We start from the raw sequence: 20,722 nt of genomic DNA, 5'->3' as shown, positions 1-20,722 counted from the left end.
AGCCTTCAATTTATAAAATGTTATGTTTATCAAAATGGATAAATTAGCATTTAATTTAATACATTGCATTTTCTCGAAAAAACACTGTCTGTCAGTGAGACTCGCCGAGCTGTGACGGTAAAATTAAGCTTTAAAGGAGAACTTGACAATATAGCTTATGTTGGACCAGCTTGATCTGAATGTGAAGGGTGGGGAGTTGTGTGTCTGCCTCGTCTTCCAGCGCGGTGTAAGTTTCAATGTCTCACAGAGGACAGCTTTTAGTTTCAGGTTACATATTCCTATTGTGTGTGTTCCTGTGTTATGGCCGCATTACGCCCTTCGATTTCCCGGTTTACACATTAATCAGAAAAGTATATATTGGTACACGCTGTGATCTTCTGTTGTCTGTTCACTGTTGTCTCTGTGCAGTCGGAGAAATCGTTCCCAGCAGCTCCCTGGAGGCGCCGGACGAAGCCGCCATGTCGGTGACCGTGCACGAGAATCGCAAATCCCGCACAAGCACGGGCTCCATGAACATCTCCCTGTTCCACAAGCCGTCACATCCGGACAGCGTTCTGACGCACCTGAACACCATGAGGAAGCAGTGCATGTTCACCGACGTCACACTGTGGGCCGGGGAACGGTCTTTCCCCTGTCACAGGTCAGATACATGCCCGATGCGTGATAACGCAGCATCTTAACATCATAAATGATTTTCTCAAGCTTTATTGGTCTTCTGCTTTAAGTTGTGATTTCAGTGAATTCAAAAGGCACAAAAGTGTCAATTGAACCAGATGTTTCAAATCCATCTGAAAGTCAAGTTGGAATCAAGTTATGTCAAGCTATCTGTCACTGAATTATAATTTCACCAAGCCACTCAAATCACAAGTCTAAAGAAATAATTCATTTGAACGTTGTCATCCGACGAAGTCCTGCCACGATAATCATCGTCTCATACATCCAATCGGCCCCTTGCTGTAATAGTTGTATACAGTTTCACCTCTTTAACCTCATGCTGTCGACCCCTTTTAAGCCTAATTTATTATCGCTGTGGTCTGTCGAGTCTCTTCTGAAGCACAGCGGCTCATTGTAAAGGACTCAAATGTATGATTCTGCTGGTCCGTTTGGGCTTCATTTCAGCAAACATATCAGCCTCAGAACTGACTGCAGCCTGACTGGAAACCTCTGTAGTTCCATTGTCTGAGAGGACTGCGAAAGCCTTTTGGACACCAAACACATGGCTGTGTCCATAAATAAACCTTTATGAGGCTGTCGCTGGATTTTAGTCGAAAGTCTTCATGTTGCCCGGGCAACATGCTGGGGCTCAATTGTCTCCACTCAAGGTGTCGGCGGTTTCTCCAGTGATGAAGTTTTACTGAACGACAGAGAAGAAAAAGCCTATTGCTACACTAAAATTATTGTCCACATGGACGCGGGTAGTTTTATTTATTTACTTTTTCAGAGACGGGTTGCTGACTAAGAAAGCTGTTATAATTTATTCCTCCATCGGCTGCTATTTCACGAAGGACATAAAACGTTAAATGCTTACGTTGTAACTTGTATATCTACCCGAGGCATAAAGTGAGTCCATAAAGTTTGTCTGAAGCAGGAAATGACAGCAGAGCCAGTTCAAACGTGCTGACAGCTGGTGGCACGGCGGGGGGTTCAGACATTTAAAAAACAAAACTCAAGTCTTCACATATTTCAGCACCCAGACACTTTGCTCCTTGGTGTTTTTCCCCATGCCAGATATTTCCATTGTTTTTTGTTTTTTTTTTTGTCCAACGTCACATGTTATTAAAAGCAGCTGTTTTCCATAGTCAAAGCACATCATTTATATTTCTACCCCAGTGACATTGTTTTCCTTGCGGATTAATTCCTTGTGGTCCCTGCGGGTGTTGTAAAGTTGCCGTGTTGTGTTCTTACCCCAAAATCCCCTCAACTGACCCGCTGTTGACCCTGATGTTTGTCGTCTATATTAAAACAGAGATATTTACATGTATTCCATGGAATTTAGTTTTATTATCAGAGAATTACAGATGGATCTCACATTCTTACATGCAGATCAGATTTACACTGCTGGCTTTGCACCTGCTGTGTGTTTGTGTGTGTCACTAATAGAGGTGTGTGTCGTCAGGGCCGTCTTGGCAGCCTGCAGTCGATATTTCGAGGCCATGTTCAGCGGGGGCCTGAGGGAGAGTCTGGACACTGACGTCAATTTCAGAGACAGTATTCACCCAGAGGTAACCGATGTTTCACACTGAACCCCTTTGTCTGTCTAATTCAATTTCTTTAGGTTAAATTCATTTTATTTTGTTTTTGACATTTGAAGTTGACCATGTGGGCAATCAGGAAACATGATCTAAAATTGTCAGAATTGGCAGAAATGACCAAAAAGTCAGGAAGATATGGACGTGGGAAAAAAAAAAAAAAATGAAGAAATGATTCATAAATAAAGCAACGTAATCAAAATGTATGAATTATTTATTCTGCTTATCCTGCAACCGGGGCCTCCTGGGGCCCAGCTGACAGCAGGGTTCGCTTTTGACTGGTTGACTGTCAGTCACAGGGGCCATCTTTAAGATCTTCAAAAACATTGATTCATTCATTATCTATACTGCTTATCCTGCAGTCAGGGTTGCAGCAGGGTGGCGGGAGCGTGTCCCAGCTGTGTTGGCGGGAGGCGGGGCTCATTTTTGACCTGTTGACTGTCAGTCACAGATGTTGGAACACAATACCCATGGCTTTTCTCAGAAAATAAATCCTTAGAGAAAATTGCAGAAAAGCAATATATCTACAACAAGCGTGCATGACATTAGAAAATACTGAAACCGACTTAAAGAAATAAAGACGTTACAGTTCCATGGAGAAGTCAGCCAGATATAAGGCGAGTGGTGAAAATTAGCATGAAGACTGTATCTTTAAACATGTCATGGCAGATCCCTTGGAAAGAAACTGGCTTGTGAGTGGGAATATTTATCTCCCGGGAGAACACGGTTGCTTTAGGGCAAAATAAGAACAAGGATTATTCAGCCCTCAGAGACATCACCCATATAATATGAACAGGCCTGAACGCCACAGCTGCGAAGATGTGTCTGACCAGCCGCTGCCAGACTGAAAACACTACATCGCCGTTGCCTTGTCCAGGTGCTGGAGCTGCTGCTGGACTTTGCCTACTCATCCCGGGTCATCATAAATGAGGAGAACGCCGAGTCGCTGCTTGAGGCGGGGGATATGTTGCAGTTTCATGACATCCGGGATGCGGCGGCAGAGTTCCTGGAGAAGAACCTGCACTCGTCCAACTGTCTGGGGATGATGTTGCTGTCAGATGCCCACCAGTGCAAGAGGCTGTACGAGCTGTCATGGAGGATGTGTTTGCTGCACTATGAGACGGTGAGCGTCAAAATAATGGCAGCTGCCACATGTGATCACCACTCGACTGATCTGCTCCATTTTGAAGTCCTCCAGCTCCAGTGGGCTCAGCCCGTCTTATCTTGTTGTAACACAAAGCAACACAGTACCTCAAACTATAGCTTAAAAACTCACCTGAAATTATAAAAAAAAAAAAATCTAAAAAATCCTGAAAAGGACCAAGAAGTACTGTTCAATACTTGCTCAGCTTGTGAAATTTCTATGACAATGGGAAATGGCCCAATCGTTTAGCCACACTTCTGAAAGGTGTTGCATAGCCTCCATAGGTTCAATTTTTTTATAAAGATGTTTCTTTCCTCCAGGTGAGAGAATCAGAAGACTTTTACAGTCTGACTAAAGACAAACTGCTGGAGCTGATTCTCAGTGACGAGCTGGAGATCGAAGACGAGCAGGTGAGTGCTTCTGTCCTTTTCCTTTTTGAATTCTAGCAATTTGATTTGGGTTGTGCTAATGTTTACCTCTGCCCGTGTGTGATTGGTGGCAGGTGGTGTTTAACTCAGTGATGCGATGGGTCCGGTATGACCTGGAGGTCCGACGGCACCACCTTCCAGAGCTGCTGAGGGGCATCAGGCTGGCTCTGCTGCCGTCTGAATGCCTGCTGGAGGCGGTGGCCTGCGAGGAGCTGGTCATGGCTGACAAGAGGAGCAGGTAATCCCCTCGCCACACCCGGGCTCTCTGGAGTGTGTGGTACATCACCTATGAACAAGTGCAGCACGTTGAATCGTTTCGGTTGCTTCTTTTTATTTTAAAATAGCTACTCGGTCTAAAAAATAGTGGCAAAGACTAAAATAAGACTTGATCATAAGTCATTTTTTTTCTCTCTTCTCTTGAAAGAGGGAACCATCTTATTATACTCTTTAGTAATGGACGGCCACGCAGACTTGTCACACTGCCTAAAATAACTCGGTATAAGCGGACTGAAGTCTATATACTTTGTCCTTTTTCTCTCGTGTTTGCTCAAAATAGTCTCGCAGCTCTCCAGCCTTTGTGGGTCTTGTGTGCACAGCTCATTTGAGATGGTTCCACAGAATTATGTCCCTAGACCGGGGTCCGTCGGGCTTTCAGAGAACACCAGCTGGGTTTCTCCTGTCAGGGAAGCGGAGGTGTGATTGAGATAATTATGGCATGAGTTTTTTTTTTTTTTTAACAGATGGAAAAGGATGTTTGCTGGTGTGAAGTGAAATCCAGCTCTTCTTTTCATGTGTGCACATTTTAAGCCGGCAGCAACACAACCTAAGCCATGGCAGGTCCACCCCCAGACTCTCCAGATGGCAGTGTTTTTTTTTTTTTTTTTTTTTCCTCACATAAAATGCAGCTTCCTTTTTCTCCAAAGGCACCTTTGCTGTGGAAAGTGCTCTATTTTAACTTACGCAGCTTTTTGTTTCACGACACATGATCTGTTGCACAAATCTGATGTTAGATTTTGTAAGGGGAGAATGAGAGAGCAGGTAATGTTTTCTTGCTCTGTGGAGGTCAGGTCACTGTATGCATGGTTGCACGGCACACTCCGTAACCATCGCTGCAGGATGCGTGGGCAAAGGGGAGTTTGATTTGTCTTCCTCGCCCTTCGTTCGATCAACATTTCTTTCTCGGCCTCCAAGATCGTCTTAATGTCCACAGTTCCCCTGAAAAAGCTTCTCTAATTACAATTCGCACTGGAAGCTGCCAGCTCTAAAACTCTGCTGTCGTCGTCTTTCCTTTCCTGGGTTCGTGACATCAATAAATTCTATTTTCAGACGTAGCTGCTTGTGTTTGTGCTTCTGTGAAAACAGTCTGACTTTGTGAAAGCTTCGGAATTTCCAGCACCCAATATTTCCTCATGACAATCGTAAACTTGCTCTAAGCCATCAACCTAATCAGGCTATGAGACGTCGGGGGGAAGATTGTGAAGTCTACTTTCCATTGCATCAACATTCAGCTGCGATTTTGTTCATCTCAACAAGAAGTCCCACAGGGCCATTTTAACAGAAATTCGTATGGACTTTTGTCCCCCGACTTTTGTGCTTTTTGATACAATAACGCATACAGTGCACACAGTTCAGTCACTTTAACTTGTTAGATGAGTGTCTCACCATCCAGCGTGAAATTACTTTATCCGCTTTTTTTTTTTGACCTAGTGCCCCAGCTGCAATAATTGACTCACGGCATTCATTATCTTTCGTCAACGTTTCTGGAGCTTCTTTTTTGTCCGAGCATCTGGCTCTAGTGGAGTGGAAAGTCACCTGTGGAACGGCACTTGAAGTCACCAGCTGGATCAGACACTAAATCTGGCTCTTCCAGCTAGACATGGACACATTCGACCGCTGTAGCAGTGTTAAAAGTGCAGCTGTGGGATGTGCCAGTTGTACGGTGCTTTGCGGTCTCTTGATTCTCTGGCACACTTGGTATTTGAGTCGGAATCCGGAATCCTGTGGTATCATATAGAGGCGGCTTGAATCCAATTTGTGAGGCTTCCCGTTATTCATTTGTGTTGTGACGGGAACAAGAACAATGGCTGCAGCTCCTTCAGGGGTTAGTAGATCTTCCTATCAGATATATGAGATCTAGCGAGGAATTCGCCTCTGAACAACGGACAAAAACAACACTAAGGGCTTTTTTTACCAGACATTTTTCAAAAAAGTCCTTCCAGGTAGTTGTGTGACTAACTTGAACTAACTTCTGCTATGTTTTACTGCGATGGGACTCTTTGGAGGTTGGATCTTTACCAAGCTGTCAAAGTCACTGCTATAAATATATGTATTTTTTGAAACAGTTGTGAATTAATTACCAGAGATAGAGAAGGATGGTATGATCTAAATAATTTTTTGACCTGGTTTCTATCCTTGTTTTGGCCAGAACACGAATTGTTTTGTTCTGCTTCTTCATAGTTGAACTTTTGTCCCCCCCGAAAGGAAGAATTGTTCACGCATGAATAAACACAACCATCTCTGCAGGTCTATCGTGGAGGAGGCGATGCAGTGCAAAAAAAAAATTCTTCAGAATGACGGCGTCGTGACAAGTCCCTGCGCGCGACCTCGCAAGGCCGGTCACACGTTGCTGATCCTCGGGGGGCAGACCTTCATGTGTGACAAGATTTACCAGGTTAATCCATGATGCTGTTCTTATTTATGTGAGAAGCGACATGTTGATTTCGTGTGATGGTTGTAAAAAGAGGAACAGCATTCACTCCGTCCATAAATGAAGTGTAGCAACATGTGCAACTTAGATTTTGCAACAAACTAGCATCAAGTGTGTAGTCAATAAGTCAATTTTGGCAAAGGAGCACTAAACGAGAAACTCCCCACATCTCCTGCAGCATCTTCATCTAATCTTCAAGGAAAATACACTTAATAAAGCCAGTTCATTTCTTTACATTCTCTTTTATTATCTATTATCTTTTTTTATACATTATTTGTTTCTCATAAAGCACATTTTTCTTATTTAAAAACAAGTAACAAAAACAGGGGTCTGGAACCGATTAACCCTCTCAGGCTCAAATTAAGTTGTAGTTGCAGGAAAAATCTGATATTTGGCTGTCGCAAATCTGCAACATCTGCCTGGAGAAGGTTAATAGCGAATAATTTCATTTTAACGGGGAAATTTAATTTTGATATACAAGCAAATCGTGTCTTCTTCCTGACTCTCTGTGGATGATTACTTTCCAGGTCGACCATAAAGCCAAGGAGATCATCCCCAAGGCTGACCTGCCCAGCCCACGGAAGGAATTCAGCGCTTGTGCCATCGGCTGCAAGGTGTACGTGACCGGAGGAAGAGGCTCAGAGAACGGAGTGTCGAAAGATGTGTGGATCTATGACACTGTACACGAAGAATGGTCGAAAGGAGCGCCCATGCTCATAGCCAGGTGAGTCACGTCACAGGTTTCCAGCTGGAAGGGTGAAGACGAATCATCTGTTACGATTAACCGGTTCGCCGGCGGCCTGTTTTCCAACAATTGGCAATTTTGTGGAAGACCTAAGTGGATTATGGCAGAAGACGGATCGAGCTCTCGGAGAAGAGATACCTTTCTTTAATAGAGCATTTTGTCTTGTTTAGTCAAATTTAACCTGTCTCAAGCAGAACAGTGAAAACCGGGAGAGAATTTGATGAATGAAAAGCCCATGGAAAATGCACATGTAAGCAAAATGTCCTGGAGAGCTTACGCCGCACGGGACAATTACTTAAAAATGCTTCCAATTGAAGCCTGCCAAAATGGATTACATTTCCTTTCGAAAATGCAGAGTAATGGCAATAGATTTTTGCTAATTTTGCATCCAATCAATCATTTTATTTATCTGTTTTTCAAGCCCTTTCCACACAAGTGTCACTGCCAGGATGGCGTTCGGACACAGTCTAGTTTCTGGAGTCGTTCTGAAAATATCTTGACCTAGGTAATGATTATTAATTAAGTTAATAAAAAAAAAAAGATCTCCTTCTCCTGTACCATTTTGGTGGACTTCCTGTTTAATAATGCATAGGTGACACTAATTGCTAATGTCTTATCCTTGGGGTTTTCGTGGTCCATTTTCTCTCTTCTATTTGTGGCCTTACACATGAGTATTATAAAGAGAGCTTTTAGCGCAGAAACTTGGGATTCCCTACTTTATCCTGCATGTCAGAGGTCACAAGTGGTTTAAGTGTCTGGTATAAAATTATAAGAAGGCACCGCTAAACATAATTGCTTCGGTGCCACGGGAATGACCTCACTTAGGAGCGCTGGTTGAACGCTGTATATCAAATTAATGGTCATCCGCACTTCTTCACATGATGCCAGTGCGTATTGTCATACACTCACGCTGGCGGTTTGTGCTAAACCAGGTTTGGCCATGGTTCTGCCGAGCTGGAGAACAGTCTGTATGTGGTTGGAGGTCACACCGCAATCGCGGGTGTTTTCCCTGCATCTCCCTCCGTCTCCTTAAAGCAGGTGAGGACGACTCGTCGTCGAGTACAAAGTGTGCGCGTACACACACACACACGGCACGTTTTTTGACGGGGCTCTAAATCCATGGATTCCCCAGGTGGAGCGCTATGACCCAGTCAGTAATAAGTGGACCATGATGGCTCCTCTGAGAGATGGCGTCAGTAACGCAGCGGTGGTTAGTGCCAAGCTGAAACTCTTTGTTTTCGGGGGCACCACCATCCACAGGGACAAGGCTTCCAAGGTAACCATGTCGTTTCAATGCCCATGCTGTATTTCTACACGCAATCGGTTATACATTAAAACAAGAAAAAGACAAACCACATAGACCACCACCTATGCTATTTCTTAGTGGGATTCTGTATTCACAATTTTTTTTTTCGGTCTTATCCATGAAGTGATGATGGTTTACTCTTTACCTAAAACCCTGTGAATGAATTGAATACTTGGGATTGTGTTTTCAAAAGTCATGTGTTTTGCCTTGTGTGTCTAACTGGCATTTTAAAAGTTATACAGCTTGCTAGTTTCAAGCCATATGCTAATCCAGTTGGCTCATCCCTCGTATTTACATTACATTACATTGCATTTGGCAGATGCTTTTATCCAAAGCGATTTACAATAGAGGACATAGGGACTGCAAATACACTTGCAAATACACGATGCACAGGAAATATACAGAACAGTAAGCTTGGGTTAGTGAGGTTTTTTTTTTGTTTTTTTTTGACAAAGACATACACAAACACACACACACACTGCATAGCCTAACTTGCTGCCAACCTGATCTGGGGCATCAGCGCAGTAAAAAGTCCTGAAAGAGAAACGTTTTTACCTGTTTCTTGAAGGTTGAGATAGATGATGCTAGTCTTGTTGCTTCTGGAAGTTTGTTCCACCACTGAGGTAGTAGAACTGAGAACAGTTTTGCCTGAGATCGCTCAGAGCCAGCAAAAGGTACTGCTAGTAGGTTTGTATTAGAGGAAACGCAGCTCTCTGCCGGGAGCATAAGGTCTTATCATTTCGTATTTACAGGTCCAGTGCTACGACCCGGTGGGAAACCGCTGGAACATCGCGGCTGAATGCCCCCAGCCCTGGCGCTACACCGCGGCCGCAGTCCTCGGTAGTCAGATCTTCATAATGGGCGGCGATACAGAGTTCACGGCAGCCTCCGCTTACCGCTACGACTGTGAAACCAATCAGTGGACTCGGGTGGGGGACATGACGTCCAAACGGATGAGCTGCCACGCCGTGGCCTCGGGGAACAAGTTGTACGTCGTCGGAGGGTACTTCGGGACGCAGCGTTGTAAAACACTGGACTGTTACGACCCCACCTCGGACAGCTGGAACTCCATCACCACGGTGCCTTATTCTCTGATCCCCACCGCCTTTGTCAGCACATGGAAACATCTGCCAGCCTGAAGTGGAGACCCCCAGGAGCCCCTGCTTTCAGGTATTCTTTTTGTTTACTCAGAAATGAGAAAAATCTTTATATATCCCCGAGAGACAATTCGGGGGCACACGGGGAAGCGGCATCAAATTATGAACATCAAAATAAAGTATAATAAATAGCTGTACAGAATTGTGCAAATTGTACCATTGGTAAGAGACTATGAGGTAAGCTGCGCTCTGCATTTATATAATAAATATATCATAAGTTGCATTAAATTCACTGGGGTGGGTGGGGGGGGGGACTGCGGTATTTGATACCTGGCTGACACTAATATACAAAAAAGACCTGACATTTCACTAAAAATGCACACACAGATATATAATTAACAATCTTGATGGCCATTATTTTTGGCCCTTTGGTATTTTTAACTGATTGAGAGGACGATAAAATGACAGCTTTTGTTTTGTAGACTTGATTTCAAGGAAAATTGAGGCTCATGACACATTTAGGATTAAAACTGTAACCAACAATTAATTCCATTAAACATTAAGCTTTTGACAATTCAATGGATAAATTAATAAGATGTGTGGTTTATAAAAAGTGAGAAAATTGATAAAAAGATTAAAGAATTTAAATTGCTGTGACTTGTTATGACCTAAAAAAAGAAACCATTTTTGCAGTTGATCAGTTAGTTTCAAAGTCCGCTCTGGGATTGTCATCTGTTTACAATATATAGCTCTTCTCTATTGCAGTTGAGAGAGAAAAACAAACTATACTTAACAAGCTATTATCAAATGTTAAACAATTCAGGGCTTTTAAATTATTGGTGGTTTAAGCTGTTCAGTTTATGATTTCACAGTTACAACTTTAAACCCAAAGGAAAATACAAAAAAGATTAAATGCCAAGCACACAAATCTCCCCTTCGCTTCAATGAGCTCTGACTTGACAGATTTGTGTCCAGGAGGATCACGATAAATGATTCATGGCGTCTGCTTCTTTCTCTTGGCTGCTGCCTTAAGTGAAGTTATGGCTTCAAACCAAACATCTGATTTATGCCAGCAGATTTTAAATCTCAAAATGAACCGAAACACAAAAGACGAACAGAAGTCCAGACCCCCGATGAAAGCAAGAAAGGCTCCCTTTCAATCTCTCGTGTTATTGATATAGTGACAGTTTGCTAGTAAATAATCACCAGGCACACCATATGTCCCTCTTTGTAATTGTGTTACCGTGTGTGTGTGTATGTGTGTGTGAGCGAGAATGACAGACATCACTCTGGTCAGCGGATCCAAGCCTGTGGTTCCCAACCCCATGTCCTTAAAACTTTCTATCATGATCAATTTTTAAGACTTTTTGTTTCTGTAGAGGTCAGATTGAGACAGGATGTGATTTGGATTTCCAAAAAGCAGGAGTTTCCACACACTCCCTGGGTCTGCGTGGGGTTCCCCCCGGGTTCTCCGATTCCCTCCCACACTCCAAAACCTTGCAAAAGTTTCATTGGAGACTGCTAGACCCACCACGTCCTCAGAGTAGACAATGAATGAATAATAGTTTTTTTCCGTTTTCTGTAATTGTGTCCTCTTATTTCTGTTGTTTTGTGCAGCAGTTTCATGGAAAGGGCCATATAATTATATTTATGGTAATGGAATAGTTCAATAATGCAATTTTTCAGTTGTATGTGAAAATATTAGCGACAGCAGAAATGACTTGAGATGTTAGAAGACTTACTCAAGCCTGAGAACATACCCAAGGAACAACAATAGATTTCCCCTACAAATGTTTATGAAATTACCTTTAAAAAGCTTTTTGTTTTGCTGAAAGTGCATGACCTTAACGCACATCTTATGAGGAGCAAATGTGAAGGCTTTGTATTTTGGAGGCTGGAGTTCAACCCAAAATCTGCTGCAGAATAGATGTTCCTGTCACAAACACACTTTACTCAGTCTACGTCACATTGTTTGTTGTAGTGTAGTAAAAGTGTATGTCGAAAGGGGAGGAAAACGAAAACCTCTGCTGTCGGATGAGATGCATATAAATATCCTGCATCCGCGACATCAGCAGCCCCCTCCTCCCTCCTCAGCCGCCCCCATGCCTTCAAATATTCATGCTGTGAAAGTGGGATGTCAGGGCTGCCCCATATCCATCCTGTCTGTCCCGGTCTATTTCTGTCTCCTCGTCCTCCCACAAATAACATGTTTACACTACTTATTGCACCCAAACTGAACATTAGACCCCTCCACCCGCTCAATTTGTCCCTTTTTTTTTTTTTTTTTTTTTTTAATGCCAAATGGTGCATAATAAAACTGAATTTGTACCATCTCTAGACACATCAGCTGTGCCAGCATGCCTCCTAATGAACATGGCACATGGCTAATTGACTTTTTTCAATAGCCATTTATTATTCATATCCTGATAGGATACAAGATTGACTTAACCGCCTATTAAACCAATTTGCTTGTGTTTTTTTTTTTTTTTCCTTCTTTTTTAGCATTTAAAAACTCGACTGACGCACATTCACTGTCTCTATAAGATCCCTCCTGGTGGCCCGCTTGTCCAGTAAATCCACTTCAAACGTTGTATTGTGTCCAGGTTAGCACAGTGGCGTACGCCTCAGACAGATGCATCGATCCAGGCTTGCTCTTGGGCTTTCTGCCTCACAGCAAGGTTGGATCTTGCCTTTCTATGTGGAGTTTGCACGTTCTCCCCGTTCCTCCCACAGCCGCAAAACTTGCAGGAAGTTCATTGGAGACGAGTATGACAGAATGAATGGTTTTATGTGGTCCTGTGATTGACTGGTAACTTAGGGATATCTTTAGATTGCGTTCGTAATGATTGAAAATTGACATTGTAAACTTACAGTCAGCAACAGGAGGAAGTTATCATTGCCTGATAGCGTGCCGGATGAGGTCGTGTTACTGAAAAGCTGGAGGAACTCTGGGCCAAATAGAGGGACAGCAGACTAAAAGCAGGAGTCTTACTCACCTTAAAAATGTTTCTCGGTAAGAACAATGTACATTCGAGCGGGACCAATTGGTTTTAGCGGTTCTTCACTTCACTAGAGCTTCAGATCTCTCGCGAATAAAAGACATTTATTCCCACCACCTGTCACCCCCATTGTTACACACCGGCATAATCCAGCTACTTCGTCGCCGCTCGGCTCACGATTTCACTGCCACCGCCGTCAAAGCGGCTTTCAACTGGAGCAAAGCAATATTTAGCATGACGGACCAAATTTAAATTCAGAGTCTCCCTGGTCTTAATGCAGGAGAGGAGATTAGTCCGTGCTCCGAGATGCAGCTGTAATCGCAGCCAGTGAGACTCAGCGAGGGGGGCGCGGTAATATCTTCTATCTGAATGAATTTGACTTTTCTTTCAACAAGCCGCGTGTGGAAGTTCAAACAAACTACAAGAATATATATATATATATATATTTTTTTTTTTTTAAATCAGACTGCAGTGCGGTGCCTTTCATCGTGGCTTTCAGCAGGATAATCAGCTCAAGGCTTTCCGGGACGTGCCGGAGGAGGAAATGGGCGGAAACCTCTAAATTTGGTCCTCTATTGCTGCGAAGTCTGTGCGCACTTAGAATAAGACGACCGCGGTCTGACCTTCCTCTTCAATCGTTTTTTGGCACGTGGAGACGACGAAATCCGACGCGTCGACGCTCCGCATTACATCAGTCTGCCCGCCGTTTACACGGTGTTAGTTTCTGTCACTCCTGGCTCACGCAGCCAGTCGTAGCAGCAGAAATGTCTGTTTGGTTCAGGGAGAACACGTCCAGATTGTCCGCATTTTGGGACAAATGCAACACATTTATCCCCGTTCAGATCAGAGACCTTGAACAAAACAATTTTTGGAAATTAGCAGTAAATGAACAGCAGCATTTAGTTCCCTGCCATTAACAAGGGGTTTAAAACTAACCAGTCTGAATGTGCTCTGGAATGACAACGTTGAAATATAACTCAAATATCAGACCATCTGTTTCCGTCTCAGCCACCGATGTTACTTTGTAGCCGCAATGATCATTGGTTCGGCCTTAAAATCCAATCTTTGAAACGTTTTAAAGATTCATCATCAAACGAAGAAATGCATTTGGACAATTTTGGTAATCTCAACAACACAACTGTGACAATAAAACACAATGTGGTTTGTCAGCGTTAGTAAGCATTTTACTGTACTGGCCTTTGGTGTTACAGTGTGCACTCACCCAAAAACCTGTAATAATGTCTCTCCCACCCTGAAGGTAGTTTTTAATATTTATTCCTGTAAAAGGAGGCACAAACACAACAACATAGAGTACGATAGAATAGAATGCACCTATTAACTGACCCACAATTTCAAGGTACGTAGGTTATAAATGTCACAAGTTAAAAACAGCAACATACAAAGTATTGGAAAACTGTAGAAAGTTTAAAAAAAGTAAAAAAAAAAAAACAATCTTGTGCAAAAAATAATGTTTCCAAGTTCAGATTTCTGGTCGCAGAAGATACAAAGCTCTTTGTTAGAAATAGAATTTGGTGTAACAAAGCAGCAATGTTGGCTCTTTCCTGCAAGTACTTTCTTATGGAAGTGCCATCCACATGTTTACTGTGTTTGCGTGAGTGTGTAGCTAAGTGTGTCCAAGTCGGCACCCTGTAAGTCTCCCCTGTGTGTGTGTGTGTGCGTGTGTGTGAGTCATTGCAGGGATTAGGAAGTGTATCCGCAGGCTGGCTAAGAACACGTCAAGATTATTTCACAATCCCATAAATGCGTGGCCGGTGGGGCTTTAAGGAGTGCGGCTGATGGGAAGCCGTTTGCAGTTTGCTGGGTAAAGAGTGTGACAGTTTAATTAAAGGCCAGCCCGCGGGATTTACATGGATTAATCACCTGAAGCCGCTTTTACACCACCGCAAAAAACGATACTACCGCTGAAACGCTACGATTGTTTACAAGACCGACACCGACCTCATTTCTCCTCCGTCGCATTCTTTTTAAAGCATCTCGGTATGTCACGACCCGGCGGGTATCGATCCGCCCTCCCTTTTCTCATACCATAGGTCTGAAAAGCTAAAAAGACCTCAACTGATTTAGTGAAGCGTCTTCCGTTGAAGTCGATTTAGCCCTTCATGTCACGGACTACTAAAATCCCGCTAAAGCCGAAAAGGGACAAAACACGCGCTTTTGAGAATTTGTTAAAGGCACAGCAGATTGGAAAGAGTCTCACAGTCACGTGTCAGGATTAATATGTTCAGTCGACCATTCCTGCGGTAAAATGCATTGGTTCGTAAGTTCCGTTGAATCTCCGTGAAGCCCGGGAGTGCCGGTCACCTCACAATACATCTTTCATGAGCTTATTGGTGAAGGATCCGGCGAGCAGAGGGCCGGCTCGCTATGTGAGGCTCCTCTGCCGGGTGATGGACTGACCTGCTAAAGGTTTATCGATCCGCCGGGATCCAGCTGTTAGCGTCCGCCTGCAGGAGATCTGTGACCTTTGACGGCAACGTCAGTTTCTCAGCCATCAGCCCAAACAAGGGGCTGAGGGATCTCGACCAGAACGTCCCTTTATCTTCATTAATCCTCCAGAAAGACACTTTGTGGTGGTTGTTTGCAAGACATGTTGAAAATGTCTATGCAGACATAAATCAACAAGATATCCCGTCTTCCCGGTCACTCTAGATACCCTCTTCTGTCTTAAAATGGAGGCTGATTAAAATCCAATTACCCCATAAATCATTTCAGATCAGTCGTTGATGTAGAAGTCACCAAAACTCCATTTTATTTTATTCATCCATTTTTGCAGTGCCGTTTAGGATATTTTAGATGCACATCTTTGGGTTTTTACTGCGGATGAGGCTTTTTCCATTCAAACTGGCAGTCAAAGCACTGCCCCTGCCAACCAGAAATGAAATCATCGGGTTTTATTAGATGCCCAGCGGATTCTTGACATGGAAGGAGTGAGAAGGACAGCATTGTGTTGTGTGAACACAATGTGGCCCTAAGAATATACATTGTGTATATAAATTAAACACTTGTCGAGAATGAACGTTATACAGGAATACCTTGACTTGCGAGTTGAATTGGTTCTGTGGCGGTGCTCGTATACCAAATTAAATTTCCCCATGAAAATTAATGGAATCTCTTTTTGTCTGTAAATAAGAAAAATTTACATTTTTAGATAACAAATAATCTATTAAAAAAAAACATGAGAAAAGAGAATTAAAGCAATACACTGGTTTTATTAAGTGTATTTACCATGAAGATGGGATGATGCTGGAGGCGGCAGAGGAAGAAGTTGGGGGAGTTTTTCATTTAGTGCTCTATCCTTAACTCACTGGCTACACACTCAATACTACAACGTGTTGCTAAATGTAACATGCACACTGTAGTTATATTTATGTCCAAACTCAGTGTATGGACGGAGTGAAGGCACTCTCCTTTTTTTTAATCCCATCAAACAGTCCATGACCGTCTTTGAACGACCTTTCCGATGCCTCATCCGTTGACCTTCCCGCCATCTGCTGCACCAAACACCCGTGAATGTCTCACCGATGACGTTCTAGCTCACCATATCTCACAGACGACAACTTCTCCATCTTCTCTTGCACGAGTCCACACACCTGGCTGGTGTTCTTCCATGATTTTCTCTGGGCTAGCTAGTGGCTGGCGGTGATCCTCTGCTCGGCGCTCCGAAAACTTATGGGTCGATGCAATCGTAAGTCAAGGTTCTACTGTACAGTGAAAAAAAAAAAGGCTTTTGTTGCTTTCTAATGTAACCAGCTGGCAAACTTCATTCTCAGTGTGTGAGGCACTGTCTGCCGCCACTTCCTGTCCGGGAACATCGCTTCCTTCCAGCGCTTCGGGTTTCATTGGTTTCATCGCTGTTGTTGTTGTTTTTCCCAGCTGAGCCCGAGGGGACGCGCTGATGGACAGGACCCACTTTTTGTCTGCGGGACAAGGAACTCTTGTTGTTTTATTCAGGCTCCTCCATTTTTTAACTTGGATTTATAATTTCACGGGCTTGATTTATTTATACATTTCCCTGGCCGTTTCCTCGCAAACGAAGAGAATTCACAAACAGATCACAAATTATAGAGGATGTTGACTAGCTTTGAGTAAAGAAAGTGTGACGTGCAGGACTGAATGTGAATTTTTTTGTGCTTATGTGCATATTTAAGTACGTGAAGCTGATTTTAACTACAGTTTTGCCATGAGGGGTTTCCGACCAGTGGATCAAGGAGAACCTCTGCTCCTTCCTCTTCCTCCTCACACACTTTTGCATAGAAAAGGATCAATCAGGCAAAAATGACTTAAAAACTAATCCCAGGATGCACCCTCACGTAGTAATAAATTATATATCTATTTATATTTTAGCTATTCTATATTAATTTTTATCTTTGTCTTCATCCTTTTAATTGCCTTTTATTTATATCTATATTCATATTTATTGCTATTGTTATGCTGCTGCGACAACGGAATCCCCCCTATGGGGATCAATAAAGTATTATTATCTTTATTATTTGCACATTTCTAGAGCGTGAGAATAAAACCCACCTGCCTGTTGGATAACGGGGTTTCTCTCCTCTGTTCCATTTCAGCCGCCGATGCTTCTTTAGCCGAGGATCGGGGAGGGAGACGGCTCCGTCCTGCTGACTCCACAAACCACAAGACGCCACTTTTAATCCAAAGCCGCAGCTCGCAGGCCAAAGCGCCTGGCGCCGAGCAGCAGGCAGCTCCCCTCCGGAGTAACTCTTCCTAAATAATGTGACCGTGACACAGCGAGACGCTGCTGGACGCTTGTACAGACGATGTCTTCTGAGTCCACCTTCCGTTGTAGATGGGATTTTTGATTTTTTTTTTTTTTTTTTTTTTTGACAACGTTCGAGCATTCCAAAGACCTGATGTCGGAACATCTTGAGATCCAGGCGTAAAACAAAAAAAAAAAAAAAAAAACACAAAACAAAAAAAAAACGCCAATTCTTTGTTTTGAGATTTGCTAGACCCTTCCTCCCTTGGAGAACAGCCGCTCCTCCACAAAGCTACAATCAAGTATTTCATTGGAAATATCAAGGTTTAACTGTGTTTACAATGGACGTCAAGGTATTTAACTTAGGTATTATTGCATCCACCGGATCTTGGATGAGATCTGTGGAAGTTTACACGTGCTCTCAGTGAGTCCGTTCTCACACAGCATGTAGAGCCTCGCGTAGTTATAAGTGTCGGGACTTAAGAATCAAAGTGGTTTTGTTTGGGTTTTTAACTTGGTGGTTTGGACCGCTGCCCCCCCCCCCCCAACACACACACATACACACACACACACACACACACACACACACAAGGCGTCCCATCCTGACGCCGTTTTACCGTTGTATATTGTGATTTTTTTATACACATTTAACAACTCTTAAATGTCATCACGAACCCTTTAACACAATTCCATTTTTTTTTTTTTTAAAACCTGAAAAAAAGCAGCCAAAAAAAAAAAAGACACAGAGATTCCTCAGAATTGTGTTTCCCGAAGGACAAGGCTTCCAAACAAAGAATTCGAGTCAAACTTAAACCTCACCATGCTGCTGCTGCTGTTGATGATGTTGTTGAACTCCACATCTTCCGATCCGCTATCATGACAGTATTGTTGTGAAGCCGTGGCCAAACGTCGCCATGGTGGTAATATTGCACAGGCCTGATCGGCAGGGGGGGGTGGGAGGGGTTCTTAATACAAACGCTCGTTGGAAAAACCCTGAAGGACCCCGAGCTGAGAGCTTGGCAGAAACACTTCATTTCCCTGCATCTGTTGGCAGAAGGCGGAAAAGATCTGGCAGTTTACGCCTCACTCTGCATCACAGTATTGATCCGCTATTGGCCAGGAGGTCACAAAATCAACTCCTTAAGCCAAATCCGTAACGCTGGGTTCGGGAGGCCAAACTCCCGGAGCCGCCCGAGGCCCTTTAAAACACTTCACGACACGTGGTCTTTTCCCTTCGCCTTTATTTTTAGTGCCAAACACGTGACAACCTTCGCAAAAAAAAAAAAAAAAGATCTAAGAATTATGTTTTCAAATAATCCACGCACAGGAGAAGGATCGAGGAGTCTATCCGTGCAGCCCGAGGTGTTTATTATTATGGGATGGCGGACTGTATTAGCCAATGTAGCGGTGTGTACTCCACAGGCTGGTTTTGCAGAGATGGTTCAATCCTGTGTCACAGAAACAAAGCACAAATTCAAGTCGTGTTGAAATCCTGAGTGAGCTTTTCATCCACTAAGATTTTAAATAAAATCTCATCCGTGTAATCATTCATCATCGCCGTCAACCATTCACAGTCTGGACATTCGGGACTCCGATGTTCCCTCACATGCCGTCGCCTCCTTTCACATTCCAAGATGGCTGTCCGTTTGAGCTGCCTCTGTTCAACAACTCATTTGTTTTTTTTTTTCTTTCAAAAATTGTTTTGTTTTTGATTTGATCTGCCGCTGGAGCAACATAGTGGAAGAAGTTTTGATCCTTATGTGAAAAAGCGGGTGTCGATCAGATGAGCACCTCAGTGCTGTCCATCCAGCACTCCGTATGAGGTCGTCCAGATGGTCTTCGCCATGCCTGCCTACGGTTTTGTCAAAGTGATGAGAGACTTTTCACGGGACGCCTGCACGTACGTCAAGTACCGGAAAGGAAATGCGAATCGAATAGTTGTTGAAATCACTTTAGAAACAAGGGTGTGTTTTTTTTTGTTTTTTTTTGTTTGTTTTTTTTAGCTTTGCAGGGATCATTTCCGTATATTTGGTCTGAAGTACTTTTATTAAGAGAAGTCTGCGCCCGTAAATCCTGCATAAAATCCGACTTCCGATGACAGGCGCTGACATTCTTGGACAGTAGTGGATAGAAATGAAATGCACAGCTTTCTTCAGCAGCGGCACGTGCACCTTGTTTTGCCGTTGAGGAAAAGGAGGAGGAGGACTCCTTCGCTTTTGTGCTCTTTTATGGGACGGTATTGACAAGCACACCCACAGCTAGTGTGTCCTTCCTGAACCTGCACTGCACAACGACAGTTTGTGAGTCGACTTATCGATCGCTGATAGAGACATTGATCGGTTTTCTGGCCTGAAGACCTGCAGGACGTGTAACATATTTGCAGAGTGGGGTCTTTAACAGGAAAAAGTTTTTTTTTTTTTTTTTCCTGCCCCCCAAAACGCTCTTCAGTGATGGGATGTTTTTAAATATATTGGAAAAAAAACAAACGTGTGTTTTTGACGGTTTGTAAAACGACTTGGAAAAAAGGTATAAAAGGAACTTTGTGGGACAAAATCTATTGATATTGTTTTGTTTTTACAGGTCAAAATAAACTGACTGGCTTTTTAAGGGTTGTCCACTTTGTGTGTGTGTGTGTGTGCATGCGTGTGTGTGTGATCTGATTTAGAGCGACAAGATCTTGCTCTCTATGCTAAAAGGTATTTTCAAGCAGAGACAAGATCGGGTTCAACAACCCGAGGCTCCGGAGCCACATTCATTTTTTAATTTGAAGGTTATGGTGATCTTGTAAAGTCTGAATAAAATGTTAAAATATTTTTGTTGCTCCTGCGCACACCTGTAAAAGAATGACCGCACACAGAGAGATTCAATTTTCAAAGTGCTCCTTTTCACATGTACAGTGTAGAAATGTGTTTCCCTGTACAGTGATATTCCTACTTCGCTGTCCACAGTGCATTGGGATATGTGCTGGTAGAAGAGTAAATATTCTTAGAAATATGATTATAGATATGAATGTGATTAAGAACAAGGGGGATGTGCAGAATTGCGGCAACTATAGAGGATGAAAGTTGATGAGCCATACAATGAAGTTAGAAACTAGACCGAGAGCAGAAGTCAGCATTTGTGAACAGCAGTATGGCTTCATGCCTAGAAAGGGTTCTATAGATGCAGTATTTGCTCTGAGAATGCTAATAGAGTAGTACAGAGAGAACTGGAATGTGTTTTTATAGACCTAGAAAAAGCATATGGCAGGGTGCCAAGAGAGGAACTCCGGTATTGTATGAGGAAGCCTTGAGGGGCAGAGAAATATGT

General features: G+C 43.2%; 1 protein-coding gene across 3 annotated transcripts in view; it reads left to right on the top strand.

Annotated features, from left to right (window-relative positions):
* Nucleotides 1–20,020, top strand: part of klhl25 (kelch like family member 25) — a 30,009-nt gene extending 9,989 nt beyond the window's left edge. For 2 of the 3 annotated variants that reach the window (XM_086163110.1, XM_086163109.1), the window contains 11 exons: nucleotides 409–640; nucleotides 2,117–2,222; nucleotides 3,127–3,372; nucleotides 3,714–3,803; nucleotides 3,896–4,059; nucleotides 6,345–6,492; nucleotides 7,056–7,252; nucleotides 8,206–8,311; nucleotides 8,406–8,549; nucleotides 9,332–9,749; nucleotides 17,265–20,020. In XM_086163110.1, the coding sequence (XP_086019236.1) occupies nucleotides 459–640; nucleotides 2,117–2,222; nucleotides 3,127–3,372; nucleotides 3,714–3,803; nucleotides 3,896–4,059; nucleotides 6,345–6,492; nucleotides 7,056–7,252; nucleotides 8,206–8,311; nucleotides 8,406–8,549; nucleotides 9,332–9,718 (1,770 nt within the window). In that variant the 5' untranslated portion in view covers nucleotides 409–458 and the 3' untranslated portion in view covers nucleotides 9,719–9,749; nucleotides 17,265–20,020. Of the gene's footprint in view, nucleotides 1–408; nucleotides 641–2,116; nucleotides 2,223–3,126; nucleotides 3,373–3,713; nucleotides 3,804–3,895; nucleotides 4,060–6,344; nucleotides 6,493–7,055; nucleotides 7,253–8,205; nucleotides 8,312–8,405; nucleotides 8,550–9,331; nucleotides 9,750–16,127; nucleotides 16,382–17,264 lie in introns of all 3 variants that reach the window. The other variant, XR_015107360.1, reaches the window with a different exon arrangement.
* Nucleotides 20,021–20,722: the final 702 nt, after the last annotated feature.

This window comes from Fistularia commersonii, chromosome 17, assembly GCF_037954325.1.
Source record: "Fistularia commersonii isolate RoL2024-O1a breed Wild chromosome 17, RoL_Fcom_v1.0, whole genome shotgun sequence".
Classification (NCBI taxonomy): Eukaryota; Metazoa; Chordata; class Actinopteri; order Syngnathiformes; family Fistulariidae; genus Fistularia; species Fistularia commersonii.
This window is presented reverse-complemented; position numbering and strand designations above follow the sequence as displayed.